This window comes from Bombina bombina, chromosome 1 (genome assembly GCF_027579735.1).
Source record: "Bombina bombina isolate aBomBom1 chromosome 1, aBomBom1.pri, whole genome shotgun sequence".
NCBI lineage: Eukaryota > Metazoa > Chordata > Amphibia > Anura > Bombinatoridae > Bombina > Bombina bombina.
In genome coordinates this window covers 1,152,824,975-1,152,843,825 of record NC_069499.1, presented here as the reverse complement: position 1 = coordinate 1,152,843,825, position 18,851 = coordinate 1,152,824,975, and the positions used below count along the sequence as shown (strand labels likewise).

At 38.4% G+C, this 18,851-nt stretch overlaps 1 protein-coding gene across 1 annotated transcript in view; it reads left to right on the top strand.

Moving 5' to 3' along the window:
• Window positions 1–572: 572 nt before the first annotated feature.
• VAT1 (vesicle amine transport 1) overlaps window positions 573–18,851 on the top strand; it is a 201,117-nt gene continuing 182,838 nt past the window's right edge. Inside the window, exon 1 of the mRNA XM_053699584.1 lies at window positions 573–1,046. Within this exon, the coding sequence (XP_053555559.1) occupies window positions 642–1,046 (405 nt within the window). The 5' untranslated portion in view covers window positions 573–641. The remainder of the gene's footprint in view (window positions 1,047–18,851) is intronic.

The window sequence follows — 18,851 nt, the reverse complement described above, 5'->3', positions numbered from 1 at the left end:
TCCTCTTCTTCATTAAACTTTACATTCACTTTAAATACACATAAGTTCAGCAGGGTTGCGCTAACGTATTGGCACATGTAATTTTTGACTATTATGGCCCTTTAAGGCTTCTAAAATATTGATCCGCTGTTGTCTCCATGTGCTAGGACGTTGGCCACAAATGTTATATAGAGTACACAGTGCATATCATTTATATAGCTTTGGCTATCATTATATAATTATGTATGCCAGCTTCACCCAGATGGACTTTACCTGCCTAACTTTGTAATTCACCTCCTACTGTTATCAGTTCCTTCTACTACAAAAGGAAATGAACACCTGCACCATGAGCCTTAGATCTATAGATATATACAGGCTACTCTGACCACTGTTCGGATCTCACAAAGCACAATGCCACCTTACATACTATTATAATATCGCTGTGCACCCCAGGTATGGCTAGCCCTATGTACCCTCTCATCTTACTGTGCAGCATGGCACGCCCGACAGCTCAGGCAGAGAGACTGGAGAGGGGAGGATCCCCGCCGCTGTTGCTTTAAACAGGCGGTATAAATCTAACGCCAACCCAGTGTCTGCTCCTCCTTTCCTCCCTGCAGAGCTACTCCCGGCTGAGGCGCAGACTACACCAGATTGCCAGCAACATGTCTGGAGGAGAAGAAGCATCACCAGCCCAGCCACCCAAAACCGAGGAGCAGCCACAGGAGGCAGCTAAGGAAGAAACCCCAGCGGCGCCAGAGGAGCAGCAGCAACAACAACCAGCAGCACCCGCTCAGCAGGAGGAACCCCAGCAGCCCGAGCCCACCTACCGTGCCCTGGTGCTATCAGCTCATGGGGGCTATGATAAAGTCAAGTTGGTCACTAAAAAGGGCTCCCTGGCCCCCAAGACGGGCGAGGTGCTGGTCAGGGTCAAAGCTTGCGGGCTCAACTTTGCCGACCTGATGGCCAGACAGGGCGTGTATGATAGGTTGCCCTCCCTGCCAGTGTCCCTGGGCATGGAGTGTGCCGGCACCGTGGAGGAGCTGGGCGAGGGGGTCACTGACAGAAAGGTAGGTGGGCGAATATAATTTATATAAGCAGTGCTACTTTGTAAGCAGATGCAAAATAATTAAGGGGAAAAAAACCAAAACGTTTTTTTTTTTCTTCCAATGTTAAAGCTTTGATGCTTCTGTAGTAATCTTTTCTCTAATACTGAGCCACTCCCAATTTGATCAGTGACTATTAAAGATGTTGGCAATCACTTTTTATTTAACCATGGAAGCACATATGTATTGTGCAACTGCTAGACATAGGACTCATTTTCTATGGTGGTTATCTGTCATCGTTTACATCGGCTCATTACTAACTCTCTAGAGATAAAAATACAATTTTATGTATTCTATTCGCACTTTTATATAGCAGCTTCTTGCTAGCAGTATCACCCTGCTGTTATTGCAGCTTTATTACAGCTGCACGTAATTGAGGCAAAGATAATAATGCCCGAACGCCTCTCTTACAAGTGTTTTTTTTTATTAACCCGTTCTCTATTCTTTATGTTCAGTTGCTATTTGTCAGTGTTGTAGTATTGTATGTTATGTTTCACATCTGCTATCAAACGGAATGCAAGAGACGCTGGCTCTTACGTTATTAGGGGTTGCCTCTAAAAATAAAAATCCCTATTCCATAATACTATTCTCCTGTCTTTGCAATAAAACATGTTTTCAAAATTGTCTATTTTGCTTAATATGTGCGAATAAAACATTGGCTGCCAGTGCGATAGGTTTAAAGGATGTAGTGGTTAACACATTTGTCATCTAATTAATGGGATTGGTCACTGTGAGGAGTCCTTACTACGTTTGCCAGCGAATTTGAGTGGGATTGTGACTGAACACTCAGACCACACCCTTCTCGGTTTCTCAGCCAGGAAGGCTTGTTAATGGCGACAGTACCTTATTGCCATCAGTAAGGCTGGTGACCACACCCTCACAGCATCTTTGTGCTAAAATTCCAAATCCATCAACCTTAGATCTGTAACAAAAAGTGATTTTTTTATTTTTATTTTTTTTTTACCTATAAAATGTTATGCCATGATATGTAAACCTAAATATTTATGCATGGCTATGTCACTAACAAAATAACTTTAATCACCTAGATAATATAATTATATATACAATGAACATGATCTGTAGTACCATTGGCTCCTCTGTGTAGGATTTATCTGTGTTTTTATATTCCAAGATGACACACCCAGCTGAGAAGGGTGTTTGTGATGGATTATACTGATTTGTTTGATTATCCTTTTATGAAATTATAAATGTACACTATGTATAATTTTTATGTTCACCTATAGTTGGTAGCCTAACCATGCAAGCTTTGTCCTGGGTTTTAACACACCTTGAGGTGCTTGCATGTATGCTTTTGTTTAATATTATATGATCTCTAAAGATGTGTGCAATTTTTATTTTATGGTGCAACTTCATAACTGGATATGGCAGTTTTAAATTTTTATTTTTTTTATTGGTCATATCTATCTTTAGTAGCACCATACTGTACCTTTCCATCTCTGCTCCGTTGAGGCTTCCCTGCTGGGCTTGTCTTTATAAACAACGTTACACCTGCTTCCAGCTTTTTGGGGCACCACAGACATGACATGGGACATTGAGTCTGTCACAAGAGCAGTAGAAAAGGTTTTAACCTTTTTCTTGGATTTTTGTCTGGGGACAAATTTACAGCAAATCTGCACTGCCTAAGTTTGCCAGGACAACCAGCTATAGGTTAGACAAGCTTAAGAGAGCTTTAGTTTTCTATTTATCTGCTTGTGCAAACAAAACAGTGAAATCCCCTTTAGATTAATTGTGTGCTCAACACAGGGTTGTTTAAGACAGTCTGTCTTATTGCCTGTTTAATATCTGTCCCTTTAGGGGAAACGGGATAATATGCAACTTGAGTACAAACATGGCGGCAACCATTACTTTATAGAAACCGGAGTGGAATTAAGAAAACCAACATTTTCAGAGTTAAATTACAGGAAATGAACAAAATAATTCAAGCATATTGCAATCTTTAAGTACACTTTAAAAAAAAAAAAAAAATCTTACAGCCTGATGCTGTTTAATATCCCTTTTAATTGGAATTGGCACGTATGTCTAATGGGAAAACCTGTTTATAAATTTAGTATTTCTAAATAAAAGTGTTTTCTAGCAATGGAAAGAGCATATGTAAATGCCCATATAATCATAACATGAAGTGTTGGGATTAGTCAGATCTCTCCCTCTTGCATCATGTAGAATTTCTACACTGCTGCGTTGTCACTGTTAGACTTCTGATATGTCCAGGTGATCCTTAGAGCCCCATTGTGTTTACTGTGATCCTCTTCTAGAGGATTTTAACTAATCAATTAAAGGGACATGGAACCCACACATTATTTCATAATTCAGATAGTTTCATTTATAAACAACTCTCCAAGTTCTATTTAATTTGCTTTGTTCTCTTGGTAAAAACAGGAGTTGTGAGATGGTGGCTGCAGATGTATGCCTCTTGTTGTTGGTTTACAAATGTGTTCAGCTAGCTCCCAGTATATTGCATTGCTGCTCCTTCAATAAAGGATACCAAGAGAATCAAGCAAAATTGATAATAGAAGTAAATTGGAAACTTAACATTGCATGCTCTGTTAAAAGCTTACATTTGGGTTTCATTATCCTTTTTTAAAGTGACATGAAATCTCAACATTTTCTTTCATGATTCAATTTTTTTTGTTTGGGAAAACCTGACATCCTTTTAAAAAGCAGATAGGTTTAGGCGCATGCTTGTCACTCTATGGCAGCAGTTTTGCAAGAATTATTTTAAAGGGACAGTCCTAAAGTCTTACCTTTTAGATTAAGCTGAAAATAACCTCCTGCACCCCTTTCTATATCATGCAGCAGGAATGGTAAAGTTATTTTTAAATGAATATTGTTTATGGCCAGTTTGAAATGGCTGCCAAGCTCCACCCACTGACATCACAATCTGGGCTGCATTTATGTACTCTGCTGAATAGCATTGACAATCTGAATCCAACTAGTGAGCCTTTTGTGATTGGAAACTATATACAGGCCAGATCGTGATGTCATAAGTGGGTGGAGCTTGGCAGCAATTTCAAACTGGCCAGAAACAATATTCTATTCATTTCAAAAGACCTTTTTTACTGTTCCTGCTGCATGATATAGAAAGGGGTGCAGGAGGCTATTTGCAGCTTAATCTAAGATTTTAAAATGACTAAGGTGTAGACTGTCCCTTTAACTGTTCATTTGCAAGAGCATTTGACGGTGTTATCTGCCATACATTGCTGCAGGGACATACATGCTACCTATCTAGGGTATTCTCTAAATCAAGGAAAATTCTGAGAATGAAGCAAATTTTGATCATAGAAATAAATCTGATGAGAAATATAGATATATTTATATAAATGAGTTTGGTTTTTTGGTTTCCATGTAACCTACTAAAGACAGTTTGGAATGTCTAAAATGTTGCATGTAGAAGTATCTGCTCCTCTAAGCAATTGACTAGTATGCAGCTGGTTTAGGCAGTGTGAAAATCTAATCTTGGCAAGAGCAGCATATTTTTTTTTTTTTTTTTTTTTTTGTCTTTCTTTAAATTTACTTTAATTTTTGTCCCCCTTTTTAACTTAAAAGGACATTCCAGCCAAAACTGGAACCCACATGGATGCATTTTTATTTTTTTATAGAAGCATTTTTGTAACATAGTAACATACATGTATTGGCAAAAATGTTTCTAATAAGCTATAGTGGTTTCAATAGTGTATTTGAGTGTGCACCAGCATTTTAAACTCTGCTCTGCTTCAGAGAGCATAAGGTGCTTGTACCATCTGGGAATGACTCAATTTGCTTGCCGACATGATACAAGCCCAACTGATGCTCTGAGCTGCTGTAGTATTTAAAATGCTGGTGCACTGAGAATAATTAGCTATGCTTAGCATTCATGTGCTGAAAAATGTTAACGCTTAAACAGTGATAACTTTCACTAGAAGCATTCCCTCCCCCCCCCCCCCCCCCCCAAAATTATGTATATTGTAAAATCTTTCTAATTGAAGATGTAATTCATCTGTGCATTTACATTTTGACTGCAATTTCCCTTTAATTCCACTGTGTTATTATAAAAATGGGTGCTGCCATGTTTTAAGGTAGGTTCCCCTAGTCTATTCTTCCTGCAGTGGAAAATTAGTGATAGTGTTTTTTCATAATCAGACTTCAAAACCTACCACTCATTTGAATTTTAGACTAAGTGCTATTGCGTTGTCATGCATTAGTTTATGCAAATCTACTGTATTTACTGGTCCATTTGTTGGTGAACTCTCCCCTTTTTAAAATCTGGAATGTTGGTAATATTTTTACATGGAGTTTAAATAATTTTTTAATGAAGATGCACTATCTTAATATCATAGATATGAGATTCAAATACCCTGCCCACTTTAACAGTACATCCATTTTTTGTATTTTTTTTTCTTTGAGCTGTTTTCAACTATTCAACCAATCGGCGTGCCTTTTGGTGTAGCTATAGCGCTGATTGGAGAACAATTCAAACCATTGGCTCACAGAAAAATTTACTTTTGAAGTGGACGGTGTGTCGCAGTATTTGAATGTCATATCTATTAAAATAAGTTAAAGGGACAGTATACACCAATTTTCATATAACTGCATGTAATACACTACTATAAAGAATATGCACAGATACTGAGATAAAAATCCAGTATAAAACAGTTTAAAAACTTGGAAGCTTCCACTTTAGCTCTGTTTAAAAGGTTACTGGAACACCCACTGCAAGTGTTGGTTAAGACACTCCCCCCTTCCTTTGCATATGGAAAGACCCTTTACACAAACAGAAGCTGGAGTAAGTATACGTCGGTATTCTCAAACTTTGGGGCTTGATTAGGACTCTAAAAATCCGAGCAATGTTATTTAAATATAAGCAAAACTATCAATTTTAAAAAAAAAAAACACCATGGGCTATAAATGGATCATCTACAAAACATTTATGCAAAGAAAAATCTAGTGCATAATGTCCCTTTAATGCACATCTTCATTATAACTGATTAATTAAACTCAATCTAAAATCACTAACATTCTAGATCTTATTAAAAGTTTACCATCACTTTAAGCTTTTGCTGCTTTTCACTTCATCTGATAACTTGCTCCCTTATCTAAAACAAATTGACTTATGTAACTTCAGTATTATGAACAAATGTACAACCGTGTACATGCAAGGTCAAATGTCTTTTGAAAAACCCTGTTTTGTACTGGGGAGGAAATAGCATGTGGAGGGGCTTTTTCTTTTTGTATTTCACTGCATGTTCGTAATTTAAAAATGATGGCTAATATGGGCACTAGAAATTGGTCCACAGGCTTTAGGTTGGACAAACTGGCTTGATGCTACAAATTTAAAACTAAGGGTTTATCTAGAAGCTCCACAAAGTTGCTGGCACTTATCTAGATAATGTGGGACAGTACCTATGAAGAGCTACTGATACAGCTTTCTCTATTGTCTTTTTCTATCTGTAAAAAGTTTGCTTTCAAATTTACTGAGACATGTCTTAGTTTCAGGGGTGTTTATGGCTTTATTGCTTCTCCAAGTTAGTTTGGGTAAAGGATTTGTGTAATATGTATGTGTAAAAACTGGTATCGGTGTTCTCTCTAGAAAACTTTACCAACTGGGTGGGGGTAGATCAATAGTTTAATAACACTAGTTTATAATATTACAAGGTTACTGAAGCTATCAAAAGCACAATTTGTGTTTTAAACTAAATTGGTTTAATCCGTGCAACAAACATTGAAACACATTTTTATATTAGTGAATTTTTGCTTAATATTGGCTTCAGGTTTAGCAGCTAAGTAAAATTACCAAGGTGGTGTCTGACCATTTTAATTGTTCCTGGGGAGAAGAGTATTCTGAGTCTCTGGTGGGTTACAGCATGTGTATGTATAAAGTTGCTATCAAAACCGAAGCTTTAGAGACTCTAAAGGATAGTAACTAGTAAGCTATGGAGTTCAATTTGGTACCTTGTTTGGCAAAACTGCTGTTGACAGTCCCTTTGGAGAACCTTAAAGGGACATAATACTCGTATGCTAAATCACTTGAAACTGATGCAGTATAACTGTAAAAAGCTGACAGGAAAATATCACCTGAGCATCTCTATGTAAAAAAGGAAGATATTTTACCTCACAATTTCCTCAGCTCAGTAAGTTCTGTGTAAAAAGTTATACTCAGCTGTTCCCAGCTGCAGGTAAAAAAAAAAAAAAAAATGAACAGCAGCCAATAAGCATCAGCAGTGATGAGGTCATATACTCTTACTGTGATCTCATGAGATTTGACTTAACTCTCATGAGATTTCATAGTAAGCTTCCTTTACCTGATTGGTGAAATAATGCACGAGGCTCATCCTGTCAGCAGTCCCAGGACAGACATACGAATATGCTGCTTAGAAATCCTTTTTCAATAGGATGTGGCTACTGAGGAACTTTTGAGGTAAAATCTGATTTTTTTTTCTAGTCGGCTTTTTACAGCTATGCTGCATCACTTTCAAGTGTTTAAACATTTGGGTATTATGGCCCTTTAAATGGACAGTAAACACTGTAAAAGGGATATGGGAAACAAAAAAAATATTGTGATTCAGATAGAGCATTACATTTAAAGTTTCCAATTTACTTCTTTCCCATGATATTTTTGTTGAAGAGATACCTAGGTAGGCATCTGGAGCACTACATGACAGGAAATAGTGCTCTTGCAAATGGATAACATTCTTGCAAAACTGCTACCATATAGTGCTCTAAAAGACTGGCTTCTATGCATACGTCCCTGCTCTTCAACAAGAGTTTAAGAAAACAAGAAATTTATATAAGTTAACTAGACCATGCAATTTTTAAACAAATGTTTAATCTGAATCATGAATGAGAATTTTTAGGTTTCGTCTCCCTTAAAGATTTTCTTGCCTAATGAAACAACATTGAGATATATATATATATATATATATATATATATATATATATATATATATATATATATATATATATATATATATATATATATATATATTCCACAGCAGAAATGTCTTCTAATTAAAAGGTGTTTCCCTTTTAAGGACAGGTCATCAGAGCTTTGAAAGCAGCCAAAGAGAATGCCTGAGTACATATGCTACACTCAGCTTCTGACTTGGCACACATTACTGGCTCACTCCCTTCATTCGGCTGATTGTGTGTGGTTTTTTTTTTTTTTTTTTTTTTTTTTTTTAAAGTCGTGGTTTATTAACCCCTGCTTTGGAGTTGGCATCATATTTGTATATATGTTGGTGTCACTTGCTCAGCAGAGTAGTCATATTAGACTTACACCATATACATAGCTTCATCAGCAGTAGAAATCACCTGATGCTATGCTAGAGCACTGATCTTAGAGGCTGTATTAAAGGGATAGAAGCGCAAAAAGAAAATGCTCTAATGCAGTGCTAGACAAATATGTTCAAAATCTAGGGGCCAGGATTTTGTGTGCATAATTTGTGTATATACATTAGCTTTATCATGGCTGTGAGATAGATATAGATTTTTTTTTTTTTTAAACAAATTAGTGTGTATATATTCCATAGTTACAAAAGCAAGCTGTATCTTAAGTGCTCAAGCTCATTGTCTGCTGCTGCAGTGAGCAGACATAGGACTACAGTGTGTAAGCTTTCTAATTGACGCCATCCTTCAACCTCTTGTGTGCTGTGAGCACAATGCAAACTCTTTGCGCAGGATGGTGGAACAACGCCTTTATTTGCCTTTCAACTACTCCCCTAGCAGATTTAACAGGGTAGAGTGTGGGTGCAAAGTTGGCGAAACCAGGAGTGAGTGTCTGAGGTGCTGAACTTTGAAGCTGCAGATCACTGCTGGGCAGATTCAATCCGCTCCTGACATGTCTCTAGTTAGAGTGCACTATCCTGTGGGCAATTGGCAGTATTTAGATCACCCAGACCCACTACTCCTGTGCTGACTGAGCACTACCTATCCAGCTCCCAGTGTACTAAGCTTTCTCATGATGCTCACATATAGGAGGAAGCTCTGTCATTATTGTGAGCACCCAAATAAAGCACAGGGTAGAGTCATGTATTGGCCGTATCTTCGATATCTGTCCAGACCAGGCTGCTCTTCATTGGCCATGCAGCATTCTGGGACTTATAGTTCCTGCCATGTGGCCTAGAAAGGACCGAGCAGCACAAGCTGAATTTTAGGTGTTGGGCAGTGTTTTGGGGGGGGCGGCAAATGTGAAAAATCAAAAAGGTATTTTAGAGACTTCAAGCCAGGGCTTAATTTAAAGGTGGCGTGTTGGTCGAGCCCTGCTCTAATGCATTGAGTATTGCACATCTTGCAAACAATATCTGCTTAGCCAATATCAAGAAGCATGTGTGAGCTAGCTGATGACCACACAGTAGTAAATCTTAAGTTTCTTAAAACTGCATGTTCTTACACCACTTAAAGTATCAATTACAAACTTGGGCAATAAATGAGACCACTTCCTAACAACTTAGTGCTAGGACAAGTTAAAAGCAACCTTTTCTCATTCCCTGTACATATCTTGGCAGGTGCTGATATATTGCATATGAAGTATACATGGTCCACCCAGCCCTTCTCCAAACAGAGGTTAATCTAGTTCAGCCAAGTAGCTTGCAGGCAAAACATAATTGCCTTCCTCTAAGTATACAGCCCAGAAAACACCAGTAGCTAGTATCTTTCCTGCAGCATTTGCACACAAGCTACCATCAAAGCAATGCGGTTTCTTTGATGGCTTTTATTTTGAAAAATTAATATTCAAATTTATTTACACCTTTTCGGATAGAATTAACTTATCAGTTAATGCTAGTACAGTTTTTCTGCTTTATGATGCGTTTGTTTTTTTTTGGGTACATTTAAAAGAGTTCCTATGACATGTTAAAGGACCACTCAATGCAGTATAATGTCATAATCGATTGGTATATAAAGACTGATTTAACACCTACAATGAATTTCAAATAAGAATCAGATTTTTCTTTTTCTTCAGAGAAATGTATTTTCCGGCCCCTGTATCATGTGACAGACATCACCCAATCAGACTAGTATACATATACTCTGAGCTTGTGCACATTCTCAGTAGGATCGTCTTCCCCATACAGTGTGTATATCTATCTCTATCTCTCTCTCTATCTCTCTCTCTATCTCTCTCTCTATCTCTCTCTATCTCTCTCTATCTCTCTCTATCTCTCTCTATCTCTCTCTATCTCTCTCTATCTCTCTCTATCTCTCTCTATCTCTCTCTATCTCTCTCTATCTCTCTCTATCTCTCTCTATCTCTCTCTATCTCTCTCTATCTCTCTCTCTCTATCTATCTCTCTCTATCTCTCTCTCTCTATCTCTCTCTCTCTATCTCTCTCTCTCTATCTCTCTCTCTCTATCTATCTCTCTCTATCTATCTCTCTCTATCTATCTCTCTCTATCTATCTCTATCTATCTCTCTCTATCTATCTCTATCTATCTCTCTATCTCTCTCTATCTCTCTCTATCTCTCTCTCTATCTATCTCTCTCTCTCTCTCTATCTCTCTCTCTATCTATCTCTCTCTCTCTCTCTATCTCTCTCTCTATCTCTCTCTATCTCTATATTAATGGAAGTAAATTGGAAAGTGTCTTAAAACTGTTTGACTTGAGTGCCCTTTAAAGTTGACACCTCCAACTTTCTCTCCATACCTAGTGGGTTTGGGCCCTGTCTCAATTCAGAACACCTGGTTCAGTAAAAATCATGGCAGTCTGACATTGCACACAGTTCTAGTTCTTGAGAGATATTGGTAACATGCCTTCTTGTGCAGATGCCCCTTTGCACAATGAAAGCATTGCTTTTCTAAAACCCTCAATTCTTCACACATGCTCTTCCAGACACAAAGATCAGTGCAACCCTATTGAGTACCTGGAATTCTCCCATATTGATTCTATATATGGGAATGTTATCCAAGGGGATAATACTAACTGTAATATTGACACTACTATAATAAATGTTAGTCTCTGACATTGTCGTTTGGAGAGGTGTTTAACCCCTTAAAGGGACAGTTTCATGATTAATTTGATTTGTTAGTATCTTTTTATTGAAGAGTAAAACTAGGTAGGCTCATAAGAGCTCAGGAGTGTGCACGTCTTTAGTATTCTATGGCAGCAGTGGTTTGCTACAGTGTACAAAAGACACATGCACATCCCTGAGCTCTTATGAGCCTACCTAGGTTTACTCTTGAATAAGATACCAAGAGAACAAAGCACATTTGATAACAGAAGTAAATTGGGGCAAGTGGTTTAAAATGGCATACGCTATCTGAACCGTGAAAGTTAGTTTTTGTCTTGACTGTCTAAGACAAATGGATGTAGGTACTTTGCCCAACACTCTGGCTTATGCTGCAGTCTCTACTGGCTAAGACTGCAGCCAGGGGCAGAAGGCATCTGCCTTCATAATGTAAGGGATCATGGAGGTGTGAGGGTTGAATAGGGATTTCTACAATAAATAAAATTAAAAAAAAGCATAAAATGGCTTTCTGTATGCCAGTATCTAAGATGGCGGTGACCAGTGGGGAGAGCTGTTTGGAAGGGATCAGGTAGGGATTTGTTTGGGAGGGTAATACCTATATTACCCTTGCTAATTAACCCCTTTCACAGCCAGAAATATTAGAAGTGTGTTGTGCAGCTGTAATTGGTGGCATTCTAGTTACCAACATACAATTAAATAAAGGCTCCATTTCTTTTTTAAATTGGCGTGATGGCAAAAATGCTACATTCTTTGATATTTTTGTGTTTCTCAAATTACCTGTAGGAAAGGGGATAAGGTGATAACCTCAAGTCTTTTTGGGCTTTGACAAATCCAAGTTGTCTGTCAGTATTGTGGGTGCTGCCTAAAACTAGATAACTCATCTTCCCCCCCCCCCTTTTGTATTTACCATTGCTTTAAGGTAGCCACTTTGCCATGGCTCGGTCTTCCCTTGCAAGGTTTGGTGTGACTTCACTCAAATCTAGTGAGTCTTTGAAAATAGAGCCCTATATGCAGGACCCTTGACATAAATGCTGATCAAAACTTGGCCAGTTATTTGGGGCTTGCCCGCCATGTCATGATCAAGAACAGCATAATAGAATTTCAGCCATTTGCAAAGGACCCTAAATTCAATCCTTTAGTGTGGTGATGGTCATTCACTAATAACCTGAGTATTTCCAACTATTGCCCTACATTTTGACATGGTATCTGCTGTGTGTGACCATAAGCTACATTCATATGGGGGGGGGGGGGAATACTATAACTAGCAAGATTTTCCCGGTTTCTGTAGTAAAGCATGAAATTATGTTACTCTGCTTTGAGCCAACTCCTAGGTACTAAGTCACTTTATAGGAGCCAGGAACCTTTCAGGTTCGAGAGTGGTTAGTGACATGGAGCAGTAAAGAACTTTATTGCCATACACTGACTGGTTTAATTACTGAAGCAACCAATTTCTTTAAAAAAAATCTGCAAAGGTTGGGTTGTTCGTTCTTGCATGTGTTGTTGTTGTGCAGGGTTTGTCCCTATCTTTAATTGGCCTCTAGACTCAGTAATAGTGTGGTGGGCCTTTACCTCTAACCTTTAAATGAAACCCCTATTGGGGGGCTTTGAATGTCTCAACTCTAGATCCATTTGAGGGGGTGTGACATGAAGCATATTAAGCAGCTTCAAAACTACCATTGCCGCCTTTCACTCTTTAACAATAGAGACTGTGTTGGTATCAAGGATTCAGGAAGAATAAAGGATCCAAAGAATGAAGCAGCAGGGGGAAGGGGATACTTGGAATTTGTATAATTGTCAGAGGGTTAAACAATTCTATACTGGTGCCTAAGGTTCATTTGGATTAATGCATTGCTTGGTCAATTAAGGGATCCATGGCATGTGATGTGACTTCTGGAAAATTCTATTACATAGTGTGTGACAATTTGTATGTAAAACAACCTGTATTGGTTCAGACACTAAGTTGATTATAGGTAATCAGCTCTGTAGAATCTACAGTTGTATCTTTAAAATGATGCCAGTGAAAACCCTTCTGCACAGAGGGACCTGGTAGGTTAGCATTTATGCCTCTGTATGGTATGTTTAACAGCTGGGTTATGCTCATTCTAGCTAAATAACGTACACACATTATAATGTATTGGAGCATTTTATTATTGCACTGCATCTTGCATAGAACAGTTTTATCCCTGTTTAAACACATGGTCAGTCTGCTCCAGAACATGTCTATTGGTTGTGTATATGTGGCTCTTAGCTTACTGGCTGTGTTCAGACATGGACCAGAAATGTGTTGCAGTCTGATGTACTCTGTTTAATAATAAACATTACAATAAAGTATTTTCAAAGAGCCATAATCATACGTACAAAGATATCATTCTTAGCATAACTACCAACAATGTAATAAAATTACTGCAGCAGGGGTACTAAAGGGTATATTATGTTTTAGATATCCCCCCCCCCCCCCAAAGGTTCTAAATTACATATAAAAATATAAATTCCCCAAATGCTAGAGCTAGATAGTGGCCTCTCCTGGACCACCTAACACTCGGCTATGAAGCAAAGGGGAGATTTGGGAGAATAGAACAAGGGGGCCACTAGTGGACCCACAATGTATACTAGAATGACACCAAGTAAACCGAATAAGCTATTTGAAAGTTAGTTTGCGTGCAACATGACTTCCGATTACCCAATAAAATAAACGCATGAGTTTGAATAGTCTCATTGTATATTCTCAATGAACTATAACAAGAAGACTTTACTATTTGCCTAAATATAATCACATTGTGTGACAGAAGTGTTGAGCATGGGACTTCTGAAGCTGACTGATTCCTTCATAATTTATACCGATCTAGCTTGCACAAGGTATATAGTCTACACTTGTAAAGAGCTATGTATTTTGGTTTTAATAGGGATCATAAACTAAAAGTGTGAAACTTAATTTTTAGAATTCATCTGAGATACAGCTGAAGTCCCTAATCTCTATAGGGACCCTAACTAGCTAAAGGTGCAGTCTAAACATTATTGTTGAAGCAGATGGTCACCTGATCAAGACAAAATCTAATATAGCGTTGTGGAATCTGTTGGTGCTCTACAAATAACCGATAATATATTGGTTGAAGGTTTTGCTACCTAGACTATTGTGACTAGTCTAGCACATTTAAATAACTTGAGATCTGGTAATTTTTGTGAATTGCAATTATAGAATCAAATAAAATCTAAAGTTTTAGAAGTGATGTGAGATTCTAAACTGGCTTTCTTATAGATGGGGCAAACACCTGATAAAAGGTGTAGTTTGTGTTTTTTTTTTTTTTTTGCCCTTGATTTAAAGGACCACTTTTCTCCACTGTATCGTTTAAATTAAACGGACTCCATTCTAAAACTGTTACAAAATGTTAACACCATGCCGACTCAGCCACTGACATTTGCCAAATGAGCAAAAAACTAAAGTTGAATGGTTATCCGATGTAAATGCCAATAAGGGGGCATTATGCTGAGATAACGGATGACAAGAATATCTATGCATAATATACTATGACACCAACTAAGGGTAAGTAGTTGATACCTATATTGATAAACCCACATTGGAAAATATAGTATACAATGAATTCAGTTAATTGAATAAGGAAAGCAAATTTAAAAAGTGTGTGCAATAGGAGATCCAATTAAGGACTATAAGGAGGATTCTAGGTGACATTATACACATAGGACCCTATTAGAAGTGAAGCTGTATTTATCACTGTTTTTGAACAATCGCTAACTTTATAAGCGCAAAAATCAAAATTTAGATTATCTCGTGTGAGTCTACTTGACTGCAAAGGGCTCAAAGCACTTATGTCCATTTTTTATTTGTTGTGTGCAAAAGGGTTAACCAGAGCTGAGGACTCACTATCCCAATGCACGTCAACTTCAATTGTGCTCAATCACACGTTTGCCCAAACAGCCGCGATAAAACCCTTTTCGCGCTTCACTTATCTGGCCCATGTTGAGCAGATATGAATTGTAAACGTATGTCCATAGAAATACCCTAATAATCACTCATTTTATACACCACTGACAGTCATTCCATCAACTATTTAGACTTGTGTCTTACAGGTGACAGAAGTGGTAATATTGTATCAAAAGTGTACCGTAAACCTATCTCAGGCAACACCCTCCTGCACGCCTCCAGTTGCCACCCTAAAAATACTTCATATGCTGTTGCTAAAGGCCAGTTTACTCGGCTTAAAAGAAATTGTAGCAAGAATGAGGACTATGTGCAGGAGGCTGTTTGTCTAGAGAAGAGACTAAAAGAGGAAATATACCCGTAGCCATATTAGACAGGCTAGATTAGCTGTTGACCAACTGGACAGAGACCAACTTTTGGTGGATAAACCTGCTAATACACACAGAGATTTTTCAGGTGTACATTTTGTAACAACTTTTAGCACACAATATTCCCAAATCTGTGACATAGTCAGGAAACATTTCCCGCTATTAGCAGCTGATGAGAAGTTGGTTGAAACTGTAAAACAAGGTGTTAGGTGCTCTTACAAGAAGAGCCCTACCTTGGCTTCCATTTTGTCTCCCACAGAATTAAAACAGACTTCAAGTCATACTAGCTCATGGTTACATCATCTGGGCATGTTCAAGTGTGGCCATAAGAAATGCAAACCATGTGACTTTGCATGGGTTACCAAAGAATTCACCTCAGCAATAACAGGACAGACATATCCTATCAAAACTTGCTTAAATTGTCAAAGCACTAACGTTATATATATCATTACATGTACCCTATGTAATATTCAATACATAGGGCTAACCTCTAGGGATATAAATTCCCGTATTAGAGAACACTTTTCGACTATTACAAAAGGGTACATCTAGCACACCACTTGTGCAACATTTTGCCACAAAACATCACAGTAGCCTAAACTCATTTAAATGGGCAGCAATAGAACAAGCTAAGGTGCCCAAGAGAGGTGGCAATCTGGATAACATACTTGCCAAAAGGGAAGTATATTGGATATACACCCTCAAAACCAGATTACCATTGGGTTTAAACTCAAGATATGATTTGATTAATTTCTGGGAATAACTACAAATATTAACACTAACATTCACATTCAAACTACTTCATATACATACTATTCACTTAAGGGTATTGATATTTGGTTATATTCCATCCCTTTGTCCCATTTTGTCGGTACTTTTAGACGTGTTTTAGATGAGTTTCGCTCTTTCAATATCTATTCTGAACTATCCTTCCATACGTATTGAAGGTTACACTTCAGCTTGCCCTCCAAGCTGTGCGAATATATATGCGTATCTTGCACGTACCTGTGTATGTATATTCACACATGCGAATACATAACTACATTCTTTAATGGGGTACATACCTGGGAGACATAATACTGTAAGGGTTCTTATCACAGTTAATTAATATTATTATTACTCTACATTCAAGTTTCAATATGCCATTTGAGAATCTGTAAAATGTAAAATATATACATGATACTTTAGTGCTTGCTAACTATAATGACATTTAGTGCAGAAATAATTTGCGTCAGTTAGGGTAATTCTTCCCACAATGTTCTCTTATCATCATTATGAGTTTTCTATTTTAGAAATTTGTTCATATTTCTAAGGATTTATCTTATATATACTTTAGTGTGTGTACTCTTACTGTAGCGTAGCTTGGATACTAAGGGTTAATCAAATTACTCTTTACCTGGTGTGGGCGTGTTTTGTATTCATTGTTTTTAACCAATCACAATTGTAACAGTTTTTTAAACTTGCATTCACCTGCATGACACCTATGGCTATGATTACGGCTGAGCGCCGAAACGTGTAAGCCGTGGTGTCACGCTCACACACTGGTTTTTGCTTACTATCTATGTATGCTGTTCGCTGAGCCACTCTTGGCGTTTTAACTTTGCCAATAAAGATGGATTTTATTTGCATAAAGCTGGATCCTATACTTCTTCTTTGATTGCCTGTATTGCACCAGTTGGATCAGCTTATAGCCCTTACATACGGAGCACTTCTGTTGTAAAACCCGGGTGAAGCAAGAGCACCGCCCCCCTACCGGAGATCCTGCTACGTCACAGACAACGCAGTGTACCTGTGTTCAGCCTGAAGCGCTGCTGGAGATTCTTACATTTTGCCGGTTGGTTTGGAGCAGACAGCCCACCGAATCGATTTCGGTTTGACCACTGAGGTCCCCCGGCATCCTTGATTTCCAGTCTGAGGTACTGCACGGCACATACAGATTCCGGGGGCGGTTAGGCTCCTTAAGGGTAAGTCCCGGACACAACAGCATTCACCTGTATGCACCTTGCACTTGCACTTACATATTGCATATTAGAAGAGGACTTCCCATATTTCTCTATATCAATGCTAGAAGACTGACAGAAATCCCCATGAGGGAAGGTAAGCAATTTTCTGAAACGTAGTATAGAAGGATGGCTTCAGTTTAGGGCTTAAATACTGGTAGACACTGTGATGGGCTAAATCGATTATTTTATTGATGGAATCTTAGATTTTTGAAATGTTGTAAACTTTTTGGGGTTTTTATTTCACCTGGCATATTATTAGATGCCTAGTCTGACTCGGGAAGGCCCCATAACTCTGGACTGAGGAGGGAGGGGGCCTCATTTTCGCGCCTCATTTGCGCAGTTGATTTTCAAGACAGCTCATGCAGCTTCATGTGTAGAGTCCTGAGAGTGCAGGAGGACATCAAGGAGGCTTATATTTCTGCTACAAATAACCTTAAGGGAAGGTAGGGCAGCAGCAAAGACACTGGCACCGTGCTGTAGTGGTTTTAACTGGTTATTTACTACAATTTGCTCCGGTTTGGTCAATAAGGGGTTAATTGATTTGAAAAGTTATTTTTTCTGTATTGTAGTGCTGTATAACTCTGTCAAACATGTCTGAGACTTCAGATAGACCTTGTTCTTTATGTTTAAAAGCCATGGCGGTACCCCCATTGCATTTATGTGTCAAGTGTGCTAAAACATCTAAGCATTTTAAAGACCATCCAGTGACAATTAAAAATGTAGCCCAAGATGATTCTTTAACAGAGGGTAATTAGGATAGTCCTTCTTCCTCTCCCCATGTGTCGACACCAGTTACGCCCGCGCAAGCGATGCCTAGTACCTCTAGCGCATTGGCTCCTATTACTTTACAACAATTGGCAGCAGTAATGGATAATTCTCTTGCAGCATTTTTATCTAAACTGCCAGTTTTTCCAAGAAAGCGTGATTGCTCATCCTCTGTATTTAAAACTGAGCTATCAGACGCTGTGGATAATTTATCTGTAGTACCCTCACAAAACTCAGAAATAGCAGTGAGGGAAGGTCTGTCTGAGGGAGAAATTTCAGATATAGGAAAAGTTTCTCAGCGGGCAGATTCAGATTCCTTAGTGTTTAAATTAAAGCTGGAACACCTCCGCGTACTGCTTAAGGAGGTTTTAGCTACGCTAGATGATTGTGACCCCATGGTGGTCCTAGAAAAATTGTGTAAGATGGACAGGTTTTTAGAGGTCCCCGTTTACACTGAGGCATTTCCGATCCCAAAGAGGGTGGCGGATATTGTGACTGGGGAGTGGGAGAGACCAGGTGTACCCTTTGTTCCCCATAAACGACCCCAGACGGTCCCTAAGGTAAAGGGGGCTGTTTCAACACTTGCTAAGCGTACAACTATACCAATAGAGGACAGTTGTGCTTTCAAAGATCCGATGGATAAAAAAATTGGAAGGATTGCTAAGAATTTTTGTTCAGCAAGGTTTTCTACTTCAACCAATTGCCTGCATAATTCCTGTAACTACTGCAGCGGCTTTTTG